Raw genomic sequence first — 18855 nt, 5'->3', positions numbered from 1 at the left:
TATCAATGCAAAAACTGTTGTTACCATTAACTAGCCAATCAGTGATCTTTATTGTAAGTTGTCATCTATGAATATTTGGACAGATCATAATCAGCTAGATTCCATGGTCTTTTTTTAAAAAATAATCAGTTTATCTTTTCATCAAATGATCTTTATCTCCCCTGAAGAAAAACCTAGAGCGTAAGATTCGCCATGAGAAGAAGAAGCATGAGAGTGATGCCGACCGTATCGAGGAGAAATACAAAGAGCTGCAGGCCACAGTCCAGCGGAATGAGAACGTTATACAGATGCTGAGGATGCAGTTGGCTCAGTACCAGAAGGAACCTAGCGTTCATGACAGTGTAAGTACGGTCATTGATGTTCTCTTTCAGTGCTCAGGACTGCAAGAAAACTGGGACTGAAGCTTGTCTTTCATTGATCAAATAAAAGCAAAGAGGGACATCTGTCATACTCTAAAACCTGATCTGCTTAACTTCCATTCAGAGTGAACATCAGTTATTTATGATAATAGTAATTGTGTATGGCTCTGAGTTAATATATCAGTGCATATATAAAGATATAAATATTATTTTGCTTGCAAAATATGCTTAGCACTGCTATGCATGACTATCACACAAACAGTTATAAACACAATGGACCTGATTATCTTCTGTATTAATTATTACATTTATTATGTATACATGTATTATATAAAGCTTGCAGGCTGAGTGCAGATTGTTCCAAACCAAGATACTATAAAAAAATAAGGGAAAAGTTGAGCCTAGTTATGGGTTTCTTCTATATTGTAAAGCTTTTTGTCCAAGTAAAACTTTTTGTACTTGTCACAAACGACCATTATAGTGCCATGGTCATTAAAATCCCTGTTATGATTAACTATTCTGTTTTTAAAGAATTAGCAATCACGATGTACATAAAATCACTTTTACACTTAACTATTCTGTCTTTAAAGAATTAGCAATCATGGATGTACATAAATCCATGTTATGATTAACTATTCTGTTTTTAAAGAATTAGCCGTCATGATGTATTTAAATCACTTTTACACTTAACTATTCTGTCTTTAAAGGATTAGCAATCATGGATGAGCTTTGTCTTATTTTTTAAGAAAAGTTGAGAATATCCTCAAATCATATTAAAATTTCTGAACTTCATTTTTCCCCTAAAAAAACCCCTCATGTTTCCTCCTAAAAACTTTTTTTTTCCCTAAAAAAATGACTTCAGTGTATATAATTATAAATGTTTAGAGCTATTTTTCTTCTTATTTGCTATTTCTGCTACAAATGAAGATCCCAACGTTGGCAGAAGTATCACGATGTAGTGTACAATTTTAATTTGAGGAGAAACTTTGAGAAAATTTAGTATGTACCAAGCTAGTAGGTACCAAGCTAGAAGTTTGTTATGTTCGTATTATCAAAAAGTTATCGAAATCAATTTGAATGTGTGCATGATGATTTGAGTTTTGAAAGAATTGTAAAATGGTTCATATAGCTTGATATTGATATGGAAACTGCATGTAAATTGTTTTAACATGCATGTCTTGTCATAGTTTGCTGCCATTTTCAGCCTTCCGGTAGCTCAGGGAGACCATCAGCAGCAACTCCTCTCACTCCGGTAACTGAACATGTGGTCTTTTTTCACCTGTCTAGTTTGAGTGTAACACCGACGTGTAGTGTATAACTCAAATTTTCATTAGTTCTTACCTAGATCAATAGTATACCAGGTGATGCTTTCAGCAAACACAGCAAAATATAATGGCATGTACAGCTCTCCCCCATTGTAAGATGCCTTGTTTTAATGGGATTCAGTATTTAACAACACTAAATCCTGTGTCCAAAATTATAAATAAAATTTTAAAAAATTTAACATCCATCAGCTGAAATCTTTACATCAAAACTAATGTACATCACCAGAATCAGTCTTTGTAGTTAAGCCACAGTTTTAATCAGTCAGTGTCAGATATTGTATTTCTAACAAACCTTCACACCTGAAATTACCTGTGTCTCTAATGATTGACTATCATAAGTGTCAGCTATTGTATTTGGTAATAATGAGTCGCTGTCATCATAAATGTCAACAATTGTACTTGGTAATAATGAGCCACTGTCATAAGTGTCAACTATCATATTTGGTAATAAGGAGCCATTGTCATAAGTGTCAAATATTGTATTTAGTAATAATGAGCCACTGTCATAATTGTCAACTGTTGTATTTGGTAATATTGAGCCACAGTCATAAGTGTCAACTGTTGTATTTGGTAATAATGAGCCACTGTCATAAGTATCAGCTGTTGTATCTGGTATTAATGAGCCATTGTCATAAGTGTCAACTATTGTATTTGGTAATAATGAGTCACTGTCATAAGTGTTAACCAATGTATTTGGTAATAATGAGCCACCATGACAAGTCTCAGTTTTTGTATTTGGTAAAAATACACAGGGCAGCCACAATTTTCTTTAGCATTACAGTAGATCAGTGACATAAACTCTGTAAACATGCCTGGCCAATCATGCAGATAAATTGCCACAAACCCTTTCTATGATCTGTTGCTGTCCAAGTGTTGATTAAAAAATAGCCTATGGTAGATTCATCTTTTGTGTGATATCCTTACTTCGCTAATCAGCAGCATGTAACTGTTGGTACTTGAAACTGAAAAGAAAATGTTTAATTGACAAAAATTATCATCTGGGAGAGCTGTACCTCTGTGTCATTACTAAGAAAAAAAATTACGATAAAACCAGGGTAAAAATTTGCTTTGCATATCGTGATTTGGAGTAGATTGAGGTGGTTATGAGCCAGTTTTATGTGTTTGCTGAAATAAAGTTTTCTTTGTTCTGATGGGTTGGATATTTTTTCTTCCCATCTTCACTGGTGTTGGCATAGTACCTAATCAGAACCATTATTGTAACATTACACATTCTAATTAAAGCAAATGTACATTGTTATCCTAACATTACATTTTCATACTGATTTAAGTCCCAGTTAACATGGTTGCAGCAGAATCTGGAATTATGGTTCGACAACCTATTCCTCACCTTAGTGTGATTTGCTCTAATACCTAGATCTAGTGGATTAATATCTAACATTACCTTGAAGAAATTATTATTTATATGCATATATATATATATATATATATATATATATATATATATATATATATATATATATATATATATATATATATATATCCATTGCAATAATTACATATTTAACTTCCAAATGTTACTTATCATCATTCATATTTTTTTTGTTTTATCTGCCTTACATTGACATAGATTGCATACTTTCCAACAGCTAAGGGAAATGTGTTTTGGACTTTTAACTTGTTTTAATGATCAGTTGTGGAAACACATGATTGTAATATCTATGAGTATTTTTTCACATCACAAAGTCCATTGTGAATGGCTAATGGTTGGTTGGTTGGATCTATTATTAAACAGAAGCTATATGAATTAAACAATAAAAATATTCAAGAATGTGTCTTTCTGTCCTACAGAAATGGTACTATTCATACTCACTTATAAGTCAGATCCAATTGCAAACTACAATGAGGGTCTAAACAAATTATTAGGAGTAATCAGTACAAGTAGCAACATATACTCTGATCTACCAGCATAATCTGTGCTAGCAAATTAGGTTTTATATTTGTTTGCCATTGGACCCAAGTTATAAGTGTGTATATACTGTATATTATTCTGTTATTGCCTTCTCCCTTGGGAACTGTTCTCCTGTAGATTTGTCCTGTGGGTATAGTGCCCAAATCTAGAATAACAACACTGCACCCAACCAGACAACACTATACCCAACCAGACAACACTATACCCAGCCAGACAACACTATACCCAACCAGACAACACTATAGGAGAACAGTTCACAAGAGAAAAGGCACTAATGGATTTTTAGTATTTCACATGATTTAATGTATTGCCATATGAGGTTAGCACATTGTAATAGTGCCCACAGAAAAGGTGTAATGAACACAGCAGGTATAACATCCTGTAAATGGGAAATGTATATTGCACTAAAATAAATTCTTCTAGCGAGACAATCATGACTCCAGAATTTAGTACACTTACAATGAAGTAGAGATTATGACTTGTTGATGAAATAATTATCTCATATTTATTTGGTATTTATGGAGTGTTTCAAAGAATGGTGCTTGGATGATTAAAGAAATGAAAATTAAGGAGAAAGTGTCTGAATTTCAACATCAAAGCAATAAAAGTTTGGAGGACCATCTTAATAAAATATATTAGGCATTTGAATGTTCACATGAACTTGCAATTATGTGCCTTACAGAGTGTCAAAGAAGAGTTGAGAGACTGGTAGTTGCTTTACTAGAACCCTATACTGAGCTGCAGGAGCTGGATAAGAAACATATTTTTGTTTGTCTGTCTATCCAGATAATTTGATAAGTTGATTGACTGTTAAATGTACGTATGCCTATTCAAGGTTTGATCATTTTTCTAATCCACTTTTGATAGAGTTATTGCCCTTTTCCCACCAATATTATTATATCACTGCTGCAGGCGCTTGTAACCAGCATAGCATACTTTGATTCAGTTTTGGTGTGTACATTGTCTTAAGACCTAGATGTGCCTTTTGTAGGTCTTGTCTTGTCTTGTCATTTTGGATAGAGCTATATACTTTTACATTTAGAGGCCCTGGCTGGCCAATTGGTCTAAATTGCTTGCCTTTACTGGTCACTGCCATCTCACCTCTGTCAGTGGTTCTTACCAGGGTATTGCCAGGTTCTTCCCCCACCAATCATACTTGCCACCATGTATAGCCTATCTTGTGCTGAGAAATGGCATTAAACACAAATCAACAATAACAATTGCATTGCACCCAAATTTGATATGCAGTTTGATATTAATAATACCTTGATCAAGTTCACTTGTCCAGCTTCTGTGTCATCATTGTGCCAGGTATAGTCCTCTGATTGTTACTGGCCATGCATTTGTATTTTCTGCCCAATTACTCCCTTAATTATTATTGCTTTTCAAGCTAGATTTTTTTGTGGCTTGATATTAATAAGACCTAGGGTCACTGTGATTCTCAGCATTCTGCATAATTGTTTAGCACAGTTATAGTCTGTAATGTTCAAGCCCAATTTTTTTATCTTAACAAACACTGCTTTAATTTATTAGATTTAAATCAAATTGTTGTATAGTTCAGTTCTCAACATACTATGTCATTCTTTAATGTAGTCATTGTCACCGATCATTGCATTTATTTTGATTTCTGCATGAGAATTATCTTAATCATCATTGGATTTCAACCTAATTTGTTATGCATCTTGATATCAATGAGATCTCAGGTGAGTCTGAAATATCAACTCTCAATAAGTATCTTTTAGCAGAGTTATGGCCCCTGATTGTGAGTTGCCCACTTTGATTTCTGCACAATGACTTTCTTATTTTGGGATTTCAATCACATTTGTTATGCAGGTTGGTGTTGCTGAGATCTTGCCTGATTTTAAGTTTTAGCGTTTGAAAGTGATCTATTAGCAGAGTTATGACCCCTGATTGGCAATCTCACCCACTTTAGTTTCTGCATAATGACTTCCTTACTTATTATTGGATTTCTACCAAATTTAGTTGGTTGCTGATATTGGGAATACCTAGGTGTATTTATCCGTGTTGTTGATTTAGATTCACATCATGCAACATCATCATTTAGAGGAATTATGGTCCTGATTTTCAGACTCACCCACTTTTCTTCTTTGCATTTACTCCCAGAATTCCTATCAGCTTTCCAGCAAGTTTGGTATGCAGCTTTAGATTGAGGATATTTATAATAGCCCCTTCCTTTACAAAACCTTTCCATGCAACAACTTCATTGAAAAGAAAGGGAATATAAATTCTTGGAATTTTCAAGTTTCACTTTCTTTGGGGTGTAATACTTTTCACTTCTGTTGTCTTGCTTTGTAAAAGGAATCTAAATGATGATGAAAAGCTAAAATTTATTTGCAGAGTATTAGTTCTGAGGTAAGTCACATCTTTGTTCATGCAGTAAGGTTATAGTACTATATATATATATATATATATATATATATATATATATATATATAACAGTTGTGGAAAAGCTTTTTCTTTTATCCACAGACATTCTAATACTTTTACTGTAGCAAGCTGCATAGTAGATATTTGAAGTAATTGTACTAACAGATAATTTGCTTACCAAAACTGAAAAAACCTCATTACTTTCATGTGAATTGTATGACATTTACTGCCCTCAGCATGAATGCCAAGTGTATGGACTCCTCAGATCCATGTATTGAAGAAATTAAGATTTAAAGACTTAACAAGAAAATCACAGTCCAGCTAAATGTAATGGAATGGTTTTGTCAGAAGCCAGATATTTTTTAATGCAATTTTTTAGGTAGAACTGCAAAGGAGTGGAGGTAACAATAATGATAGGGTAGGATAAAGTAAATTGAAATACAGTATTCAAGAATGAGGACAGAATGCAAAAAGGACTTAGAAAGTGAGAAAGAGAAAAATTCCTAATTGCAAATAGTATACATTTACAGGCTTTAAAACTGATGCTTGGATGAATTACCAAATTGTTTAGATCCATTTGGCCTTAATTAGGGGTTGCATTGTGTAATAGTGGTTAATTTAAACAACGATAAACTTTTCATGCAGGCCTTGTTATGATTGAAATTTAGAAAATGTGGAAATAATGCTGAGTACAAATTACCCTTGTAATCTGTTGCCTCATAGCCTCTTTCCTAAATCTATAAAATTGTCAAGCAAATGGTTTGCCATTTTGTTATGATGATGAGGTAAATTGAAGGGAGAAATTCTTGATTCATGTCAGAGTTAAATTTAAGTATTCAGTTGCTTTATCTGGCACAAAATAATGTTGTGTATTTAATTTGTAATGCATATATTTTCGTTATAGTGTAGATTGAAATGAGTATTGTTTCAACTTTTTGAAGTATGTATATGTAAATTTAAAACTCTATGTTTCATCCTTTCAGCTATTTCTACCTTGTAGACATAAATTTAAAACTTAAGATTTATTTTTCAACCTTTCTACTATTTTACTCTAGACTACACTGACAATATTGTCCAATGTATTATAAGAAATTTTTATTAAAAAATCTTATCTGGAGAAAAAGTATTTGTGAGAATTGAATGGTATTGTGCATCGTCTAAATATTTAAATATATAAATTCGTTTAAAAGGGAGAAATTCTCATGAGATTTTGATGTAGTAATTATTGTAGGCAGTGCTAAATTGTTGAGGGTGGGGTGGGGTTGCTCTGTTCCACACCCCTTCTAGATGTTATTTATATTCTTGTTAATGAAATAATACTTGCCTGGTATGTTTTGATGAAGAGTTATGTCTTTAATCTCAGATATGACAATTGTATGCTAAAATATATAAAAATATATACAACACAATCTAAAGTTGTGAAAACATTATTTGCTTTTAAATAAGAAAAAATTCAAATATTGCACACCAGATTTGATATTGCAGTTTTTTTTATAGATAATTTTGTGAACTTTAGAGAACATAAGTTTATGCTTAAAATTCTTTTAAAGAATAAACTAAATTTTATGTGAATTTTTTAAAAATTGTGCTCTTTTATTATTAATGAAAACATTTAATAAATAGCAACAAATCTATTACCAGAATGCTAAATGTTTATATTATTAAGTTGATAGGGAAGAAAATTTCATCCCAGTTATAAGAAAAATTCTTTAGTGTTTTCCACTACCTAGAATTTTGTATAGATTCGGACTCCTGACTCATTTCCATATTCCAGCCATGGTAATTTAATTGTAATGGATTGTTCTATTGCTGCTCTATTCATTCTGGTGCAAAATTATATCTAGAATTTTAGCCAGAACCAAAAGGTCTAGCCAGAATGATGGAATTATGTGTACCCTGGTAGGGTTTTGGCTTAGTTGAAAACAGAACCAAAAGGTCTAGCCAGAATGATGGAATTCTGTGTACCCTGGTAGGGTTTTGGCTTAGTTGAAAACAGAATCAAAAGGTCTAGCCAGAATGATTGAATTCTGTGTACCCTGGTAGGGTTTTGGCTTAGTTGAAAACAGGTCTAGCCAGAATGAATGAATTCTGTGTACCCTGGTATGGTTTTGGCTTCGTTGAAAACAGGTTGTTTTTGCAGGAGGTTTGCTGATTGTCCATGTACACCTAAGTTCCTGTAACAGAAATAAAATTCCAATGGATTCCTCAAACTTTCCTGCCATTGTCGATATGGATTCAGCTGGAATTGTGATATGGGAGGGAACTCTCGTTGATAATCCCTTATGAGGATGTGTTCATTATATGGAGGTGTCTGGGAACACAGGTTTCACTGTAGTGCCATATTTTTTGTTCATGAAGCAGAAAAAAAACATGTTTTCTTAAACTATTTTTGTTGCCTTCAATGCCTTTAGTGTAAAATGTTTAACACATTATTTCACATACTGACATTGTAGGCTCGTTGATTATAACACACATGACTATGTTAAAAATGATGAGTGCGTGTATGTTTATTCTAACTATTATCATATTTGTTCAAGCTATGGTTGTCATGATAGAATCATAATAAAATAACTGGATTAGATATTTGTAGCATTGTGTCATGCCTTTTTTAAAAATTATGATTTTTTAACAAAGTTAATCAGTGTTTGTTCTGGAGTGCAGTTCTCTTGGTTGAGGTATACATTTGTGTTGGAGGTTTCTTTTTTTACACATGCAAAGGTTATAGAAAATTCCATAGGCTTCCATGATCATTTAGTCTGAGTCTCTGATGTAATTCTGTCTATCATATATAATCACTGACAGCAAAACAAGTGTTTTGTTTAGAGTATACAGTCATGATTGAAGATGTGTCACACATATATGATAATTACTAGAATGGGTTTCTTGTGTGTCCATCTATTTATCCATTCATCAGTCTCTCCTTTGATCTTATTTCACCTTTATTTGAAATGAAAGTTCTGACACTGACAACTTTTGGGAGAAAAAGAATGTTTTTTTTTCTACTGAACATTAACATTTTATTTTCATACTCTATTTCATTTACGATTCCAGTAATCAAAATTCATAATAGCATTTTATATAATAAATTAAAAGCTGCAAAATTTTATTTGGTATAAACTTCAAACTTAAACGAGTGATGTCACAATATTTTATTAAAGATGAAGAAAACTGTACAAATTAAAAGTCAGAACAACACTTGCTTAGATTCTAGTCAGCACAATGACTTATCAGCCCCTCAAAAGCGATACTCACTGAGGCTGTAGGTGAACATCACTTCTGATAAATCATTGTATCAATGCCATAAAAAATTTGCCCAGTTATGAATATTGGCGCTTGATCTGAAGCCACACAATACAGTCATCAAATCGAGTTCATTGCTGTTCGTTCTGCTCATAATACTTAGCAAATACTGTAGGACATGATCTGCTGAGACATATAAAGGAAGACTGGGGTCTGAAACAAAAGATAATATGATATCAGCAACATATAGTACCAAGTGGGTGAGATTGCCAATCAGGGGTCATAACTCTGCTAGAAGTCATACAAATGATGAAAGTCACCATTAATTTTAACTGACTGAGTTAGTCCAAGGCCATTACAATGTAGTCACACATTACTTTTAAATCCAGATTCACCTTGATGCCTAATATAAACATGCTCAGATATTCAAATATTTTCTTTTTATTATTATCGCCCTGGTATGTGTAGTACAGTAAGGGTTCAGCTACTGTTATGCCAGACTGTTTGTCTGTAAGCGTTTTTGTTGCTGAAGCATAATCTTGATACTGTTCAAGACATGATTATGAAAGTTGGTACACATATGTGCCATTTGTTACTCACATTTCTTCATTTTCAGTGGTTTTAATGTTTTGTTAATTTGTCTGCCCGTCTTTCCATTATTCAAATATCTTTATGAAAGTTGATACATTATTAGGCAAATGGCATAGATGTACCTTTTGTTATTCACTATTATCCAGTTTCAATATTTTGTTTATTCATTTATCTGTCACACTTTCATTTCTGGTGTAACTAGTGATGTACATGTACTTTTGTTTTTCACATTTATTAGTTCAACATTTTTTCATGTTTTTTTTTTTAAATTTGCCAATACATCTATCTATCCGTTATTAACACTTTTATTTTCAGAGGAAAACTCCAAAATCATCACAATGAAATTTTATACATGTATCATAAGTTGTCTAGATGTGCTTTTTTTTTAAGGAATTCTTCATTTTCGAAATGTTTGTATGTGTCTGTCCATTGGTCTTTCCATTGATCTATTTGTCTTTTTCATGTTTGTTTCTGGAGCAAAAGTCCAAAATCATTCAATATATGTATGTATATATATATATATATATATATATATATATATATATATATATATATATATATATATATATATATATATATATATGCAATAAATTGACAATGAACAGTGCAAAACTAGTATCTAACTACCCTGAGCAGTTTCAACTCTTTAATGAGTCTTTTTCAAAGGCAAATACATATATATATGTTACTTGGTACACACACACACATACACACATGGTTTTTCATGGGGGTAATCTATTTTAGGTGGGGTGAGGAATATCGATAACTTCATCTCATTTTCCACTTATAAGATAGTTTACAGGACTATATCATGATAAAGTATGATAGTTTATAGGACTATATCATGATAAAGTATGATAGTTTACAGGACTATATCATGATAAAGTATGATAGTTTACAGGACTGTATCATGATAAAGTATGATAGTTTATAGGACTATATCATGATAAAGTATGATAGTTTACAGGTCTATATCATGATAAAGTATGATAGTTTACAGGACTATATCATGATAAAGTATGATAGTTTACAGGACTATATCATGATAAAGTATGATAGTTTACAGGACTATATCATGATAAAGTATGATAGTTTACAGGACTATATCATGATAAAGTATGATAGTTTATAGGACTATATCATGATAAAGTATGATAGTTTATAGGACTATATCATGATAAAGTATGATAGTTTACAGGACTATATCATGATAAAGTATGATAGTTTATAGGACTATATCATGATAAAGTATGATAGTTTATAGGACTATATCATGATAAAGTATGATAGTTTACAGGACTATATCATGATAAAGTATGATAGTTTACAGGACTATATCATGATAAAGTATGATAGTTTACAGGCCTATATCATGATAAAGTATGATAGTTTACAGGTCTATATCATGATAAAGTATGATAGTTTATAGGACTGTATCATGATAAAGTATGATAGTTTACAGGACTATCATGATAAAGTATGATAGTTTACAGGACTATATCATGATAAAGTATGATAGTTTATAGGACTATATCATGATAAAGTATGATAGTTTATAGGACTATATCATGATAAAGTATGATAGTTTACAGGCCTATATCATGATAAAGTATGATAGTTTACAGGCCTATATCATGATAAAGTATGAGAGAGATAACAGAATGAGGTTGTTCAGACAATCCAACAAGTTTTATTGAAACATTTGCCATTAGTCAACTACAGTTAGTGTAAGCATTGAAAACTTACATGTACTGTCTACCAACCAACAAGTTTCATTTTAATTTTTGCCATTAATCAACTTACATTAGTGTAAGCATTGAGAACTTACATATACAATCTACCTATAAAAAAAGGATTATTAAAGTAGTATTTGAAGGATCTCATCAATCCCATTTTGGATAGAGTTATAGCCACTGAAAATTAACTTCATAATATGAGATGTTGTTTGTAACCAGTAAAGCTTATGAACCACTCAACATATTCTGATGCAGTTTGGTATAAACATTGTCATGTAGACTCAGATTTGCCTTTTATTGGTTTAGTCTCCTTTGCCATATAGTACTAGTATAAGTAGTATACAAATTGAGAGTGCTGGACCATATGATACTTTCAGCAGGAGTGGACCGTAGGATACTTTCAGCAGGAATCTCTAAGCAGGAGAACAGATTGATGTCATCTTTAGATAACTCTTCTGTTTAAATTTGTGAAATATTTAATAAAGCTTTACGAGTATACTAACATGAATTATTCAGTACGGTAGATTTGATATTAAATCCTGAACAGTAGATATTTCCCATTATAATCTTCTGCATTCTCAGTTGTGCAGATAATGGCATTGTAAGTATCATAAGGTATTAAGTATGCTTATTTCCTAAATGGAAATCATGGCTGTATTTATTTTCCTGCCTCTAGTCTGATGTTCATTAATTATCTTTTCTTCTAATGAAATCATTTCCAGAGTGTAAAATCCATGATTTCGGAAATAGCAAGGCCAACGGTGAGATTTGGAACATGAAATTCCTGTGGTGTTTTGATGCATGTTGATTGTAACTGCTGATTGTCATTGGAACTAAACTAAAGATTAATAACACTAAACAAGACATATGGAGGAAATTGTTGTATAGCATGTATCAAGTTGCATGTCAACTTGCTTTAGGTGGTATTTGAAAAATGCTAATGTATATCTAACATTACACAGTCTCATCCAGAAAGAAACTGAGAGAGAATTAGCATGGGTTTGAATTCAATTTTGTCTGTGTTTGGTTTGTTTCCCCTGTGTTACTATACAGATGTTTGTGGTAAAATTACATATATTTCATGGAAGCATTCTCATTATTCTTTTGAAGGATTACATGTGTAATATTAAGTCAATTTTCTTAATGTACTTTTCACTTTTAGATGTGATTGTTTGCTAATAGTTCTTCTTGTAAAATTCTCTTACATATTATTGTTTATTTTTTGGCATGGATGCTTGACTTTTTTATACCAGGAGAATTATAATATAATAATGAGTTTTAAACAGATTCAGTTTTTGCTGTCTTCAATTTTGAATGGCTAATACTTCATAATTTTGTTTGTGTAATGCTGTGGAGAATCAAATATAATCTTGGGTGTGGTTCATTGGAATTGAATAATTGTTGACATTACAGTGTAAATATTTTTGTCTTTTTGTTATGTTTCTGTGTATTTCATGTTTTGTATGGCAAACTAATAACACAATACCAGTAAAATGCAAATAATGCTGAAATTGAGACTTGCTTCTTAATATGTGTGGTGTTTTGCATTTTCATTTACTTTATTGGCATTACATTGAAGAATCCATCTTGCAATTCAACACTTACATAGTTTTATGTTAATTAGCTGCTGTGGTGAGATAGTGCTTGAAGTGATTCACACTGGAAACAGTTTATTATACCAATGAATTCATGAGAAATCCTAATTCTTCTTGACTTGCTTTGTCCATTGATTTAAGTCATTGGTCATTGATAAACGTAATCCAAGAGGTTGAACACATTAGGTATTGTGTTTGATTTATAATTGTGTGACCTTAAAAGGGAAACTAGCCGAAAAACTTGCATGCAGTTGTGAATTACATTAAATGGAACTGTTTGGATTTCTAGCATGATTAGGAAGGGACATACACATCAACTGTCACAATGTATTTTGTAGTTTTATTACCTATAGAAAATGCCCTAAGCATACAAAGTTGTATTGAGCAGCTGTTGTTTTTTAAATGCCCTAAAACATTTTGTGGTTAACTCTGTGAAATGTTAGGTGAGTGGGTGAGTTGGAAAATAGATATTTCTGATATTATTGGAGATAGTTTTGTCCCTTTTTCACATTAAACAACACATCACCAAGGCATGTTTAGTTTTAACTAACCTTGGTTTGATTTTTTACGTAATAAAGATCTTAATTTGTGTGTATTTCTTGCATGAGTATAGCCCTTTTTCATGGTTTTAACATTAGTGAGTTAAATTCAAGAACAGTTTGTCTATATTTGTTACATGATTATGGCCCCTTTTCATGGTTAACATTAGTAAATTAAATTCAAGAACCATTTGTCTATATTTGTTACATGATTATGGCCCTTTTTCATGGTTTTAACATTAGCAAGTTAAATTCATGATCACAGTTGTATATATTTGTTACATGATTATGGCTCCTTTTCATGGTTTTAACATTAGCAAGTTAAATTCAAGAACAGTTTGTCTATATTTATTACATGAGTATAGCCCTTTTTCATGGTTTTAACATTAGCAAGTTAAATTCAAGAACATTTTATCTATATTTGTTACATGATTATGGCCCCTTTTCATGGTTTTAACAGCAAGTTAAATTCAAGAATAGCTTGTCTATATTTGTTACATGATTATGGCCCCTTTTCTATATTTGTTAAACAATTATAGCCCCTTTTAACATTGTTGGTGATCTGTAGATATGAAAGGATTTTACTTAACTTTTGTTAATTGTGAATATTAGTAAGATATCACAGGAGTCGTGTGCATGGATTTTCCATTATTTACAAACTAAATGCTTCACAATATGCTTGAATATAGGTATGCATCATTGTGGACTATGAACTTCACTCATCAATGGGTAGTCAATAACAGATTATGCACTTTAAATTGTAACTTATCTCTTTAAATCAGGTTTAAGTTAATGAGGTGTTTTATTAGTAATCTTCATGCAGTTATTGACTGAGTTAAATGATTATTAGGTCACTTAATACTGTTATTATTGGAGTTAAATGATTATTAGGTCACTTAATACTGTCTTATCATTGGAGTTAAATGATTACTAGGTCACTTAATACTGTTATCATTGGAGTTAAATGATTACTATGTCACTTAATACTGTCTTATCATTGGAGTTAAATGATTACTAGGTCACTTAATACTGTTATCATTGGAGTTAAATGATTATTAGGTCACTTAATACTGTCTTATCATTGGAGTTAAATGATTACTAGGTCACTTAATACTGTTATCATTGTAGTTAAATGATTATTAGGTCACTTAATACTGTCTTATCATTGGAGTTAAATGATTACTAGGTCACTTAATACTGTTATCATTGGAGTTAAATGATTACTATGTCACTTAATACTGTCTTATCATTGGAGTTAAATGATTACTAGGTCACTTAATACTGTTATCATTGGAGTTAAATGATTATTAGGTCACTTAATACTGTCTTATCATTGGAGTTAAATGATTACTAGGTCACTTAATACTGTTATCATTGTAGTTAAATGATTATTAGGTCACTTAATACTGTCTTATCATTGGAGTTAAATGATTGCTAGATCACTTAATACTGTCTTATCATTGGAATTAAATGATTACTAAGTCACTTAATACTGTCATATCATTGGAGTTAAATGATTACTAGGTCACTTAATACTGTCTTATCATTGGAGTTAAATGATTATTAGGTCACTTAATACTGTCTTATCATTGGAGTTAAATGATTACTAGGTCACTTAATACTGTCTTATCATTGGAGTCAAATGATTACTAGGTCACTTAATACTGTCTTACTATTGGAGTTAAATGATTACTAAGTCACTTAATACTGTCTTATCATTGGAGTTAAATGATTACTCTGTCACTTAATACTGTCTTATCATTGGAGTTAAATGATTACTCAGTCACTTAATACTGTTATCATTGGAGTTAAATGATTACTAGGTCACTTAATACTGTCTTATCATTGGAGTGAAATGATTACTAGATCACTTAATACTGTCTTATCATTGGAGTTAAATGATTGCTATGTCACTTAATACTATTATCATTGGAGTTAAATGATTACTAGGTCACTTAATACTATTATCATTGGAGTCAAATGATTACTAGGTCACTTAATACTGTCTTATCATTGGAGTTAAATGATTACTAGGTCACTTAATACTGTCTTATCATTGGAGTGAAATGATTACTAGATCACTTAATACTGTCTTATCATTGGAGTTAAATGATTGCTATGTCACTTAATACTATTATCATTGGAGTTAAATGATTACTAGGTCACTTAATATTATTATCATTGGAGTCAAATGATTACTAGGTCACTTAATACTGTCTTATCATTGGAGTTAAATGATTACTAGGTCACTTAATACTGTTATCATTGGAGTCAAATGATTACTAGGTCACTTAATACTGTCTTATCTTTGGAGTTAAATGATTACTAGATCACTTAATACTGTCTTATCATTGGAGTTAAATGATTACTAGGTCAGTTAATACTGTCTTATCATTGGAGTTAAATGATTATTAGGTCACTTAATACTGTCTTATCATTGGAGTCAAATGATTACTCAGTCACTTAATACTGTCTTATCATTGGAGTTAAATGATTACTCAGTCACTTAATACTGTCTTATCATTGGAGTTAAATGATTACTCTGTCACTTAATACTGTCTTATCATTGGAGTTAAATGATTACTTGGTCACTTAATACTGTCTTATCATTGGAGTTAAATGATTACTCAGTCACTTAATACTGTCTTATCATTGGAGTTAAATGATTACTTGGTCACTTAATACTGTCTTATCATTGGAGTTAAATGATTACTAGGTCACTTAATACTGTCTTATCATTGGAGTCAGATGATTCCTAGGTCACTTAATACTGTCTTATCGTTGGAGTCAAATGATTGCTAGGTCACTTAATACTGTCTTATAGTTGGAGTCAAATGATTGCTTGGTCACTTAATATTGTCTTATCATTGGAGTCAAATGATTACTAGGTCACTTAATACTGTCTTCATTGGAGTCAAATGATTACTAGGTCACTTAATACTGTCTTATCATTGGAGTCAAATGATTACTAGGTCACTTAATACTGTCTTATCATTGGAGCAAACTTTAAATATTAGTGATTATAATAAATTTCTATTTTCCGTTGTGTCATCCATTATTTTGCTTGAATTTGAATTGACAGCATATACAGTCTATACTTGATTCTTATGAGTCGAGTCCAACTGCAAACAATATAGACCCTGATCTACCATTGAATAATGCACCAGCAGTTCAGGTTCTGTGTTGTTTGTTCTACCAATTACTCCTGATACATAGGATAGACCCAGATCTGTCAGCATATTATTCAGTGGTAGATCTGGGTCTGTCCAGTTTACAAACAGGCTTTATTTATAAGCAAGTAAATATGGTACTCTGAAAACTGTTAGTATATTAAGATCAGTTTAGTATGCAGTGTTCAAGACAATTTCTTTTCCTGGAATGAAGATAAATCTGTCTTTTAATTGAGTAATGCAAGTATTTTCCTCTTTTCATCTGGATTCTGTGCTGTTCTGCAGAGTGTCAGAGAAATGGTAAGCATACAACCATTTGCCTTGTCTACCTGCTAATTTCATCCCATATTGATTTATTCCCGTATTCATTTTTTATCAGCAATGTCAGTTACAGAAATGAGTTGGTAGATTCTGGTGTCCAGTTGGTGAGTACACTGTATGGGGAACATGTTAATTGACATAGAGTTTTGATTTTCGGCAGAGCTAAGGGATTTTTGGTGGGGTAGAATTATTTTGTAACTAACTAAAAATAAATCAGAAGATTGGCTTGTCAAGTTGAGGACAATTTTCACCCATATGAATGTGATTAATTACACAAATGTAGTATATGCAAAGAATATAGTAAATAGTTTAGAAATACTCAAATCCTTTTTTATCAAATAGTAAAATATTAAACAGAAATTTCACCTGATATTTGTGGTCTTTTATCAACTGCAGATTGAAATATATAAAGTTATACATAAATTATTATTTAGCCTATTGTGATTTTTCAAAGATTTAAATGTACTTTTGTTATGCTAATGTTTTTTATGGAGCATTTTCAATGAGCTGATGTTGTTTTTGTGGTAGGGCTAGTGTTTCTTATATGGTAGCTAAAGGTTTTGAGTGGAATTTTAGGTTGCCAATATTTGTTTTAGAAAAACAATTTATTTTTTATGTGAAAAGGAAGATGATGATAAGTAAATGAACCTAGAATATATAAGTAAAGGAGCCATGCTTGCTCTCAAACCTGAACTTTATTTAAATTATTTGTGTCACAACACCAAATCAAGAGAATACAAGTAGAATATAACTTACAAATATGAAACAGCCTTTTTCAGTGATAAATGAAAACAAGTGCTTTAACCTCAAAACTTATTTCAATTTATAAGACAGCAATCCAACTGTTTTTGTATATTCCATCTTTCTTTTTTGATATCAACATGTTTGCTTGGTTATAAATAACTTTCAGATTACAAGGCCTAAAGTTATTATTACATTCTCTTGCCAGATGCTTCATAGTTGAATGGTGTGATATTTTCTATAAAAGTTCTGGTTTTCTGACATGAAGAATATCTAATGGTTTGATTTTAAGATCTTGCATTTTTTATTTTGGTCATTCAGTGGCGAAGGTCAATAACAGATACAGCTAAAATTTGAAATTCCATCTTTTTCTTCTCCGAAGTCTCTAATGTGTCTAAAAGTAAATTTGTTGGACTAAATTAATTATTTCTTTACTGTTATTGAAAGTCTTCTTGTTACAATTTCCACATCTCATAAACTATTTGTCATCTTTGCATATTCTCACTAAAAGTAAGAACCAAGGATAAATAAATATTGATGCCTCCTGTAGGTATGAGAGACCTGTAGTTGGATTATCAGAATGATTTTTATTAAATGTTGCAATGAGATTTCAGTGGTAAGATAAATGTGTAATTTGCACTTGAGCATTTGTAAAGTACAGCTTTAGTGTTCAAATTAAGCCTCTAAGTTCCATCCATTGAAAAATATACTAATATTAGGATCCAGTTTTACAAATCAGTGTCCTTGTTTTTGCTTTTGGTTGCTTGGATGATTTGTTTCGTTTCTGAAGGAGTTTAATGTGTCATTTCATACAAAATTATACTGTCTTGGTAGTATTAATTTTATAATTATTATGTATATATATTTAATATTTTCAAACATTTCAAATTGTCACCATTATTTCTTTGTCAAAGGCAAAG

At 31.4% G+C, this 18855-nt stretch overlaps 1 protein-coding gene across 2 annotated transcripts in view; it reads left to right on the top strand.

The window, feature by feature from the left end:
- LOC149779479 (uncharacterized) overlaps positions 1 to 18855 on the top strand; it is a 122532-nt gene that overhangs the window by 14079 nt on the left and 89598 nt on the right. Inside the window, exons 6-7 of one of the 2 annotated variants that reach the window (XM_089940168.1) lie at positions 168 to 341; positions 1564 to 1611. In XM_089940168.1, coding sequence (XP_089796294.1) covers positions 168 to 341; positions 1564 to 1611 — 222 coding nt within the window. The remainder of the gene's footprint in view (positions 1 to 167; positions 342 to 1563; positions 1612 to 18855) is intronic. The other variant, XM_089940169.1, reaches the window with a different exon arrangement.

The sequence above is a fragment of the Sinohyriopsis cumingii genome, chromosome 17, assembly GCF_028554795.1.
Source record: "Sinohyriopsis cumingii isolate HCF-2022 chromosome 17, ASM2855479v2, whole genome shotgun sequence".
Taxonomy (NCBI): Eukaryota; Metazoa; Mollusca; class Bivalvia; order Unionida; family Unionidae; genus Sinohyriopsis; species Sinohyriopsis cumingii.
This window is presented reverse-complemented; position numbering and strand designations above follow the sequence as displayed.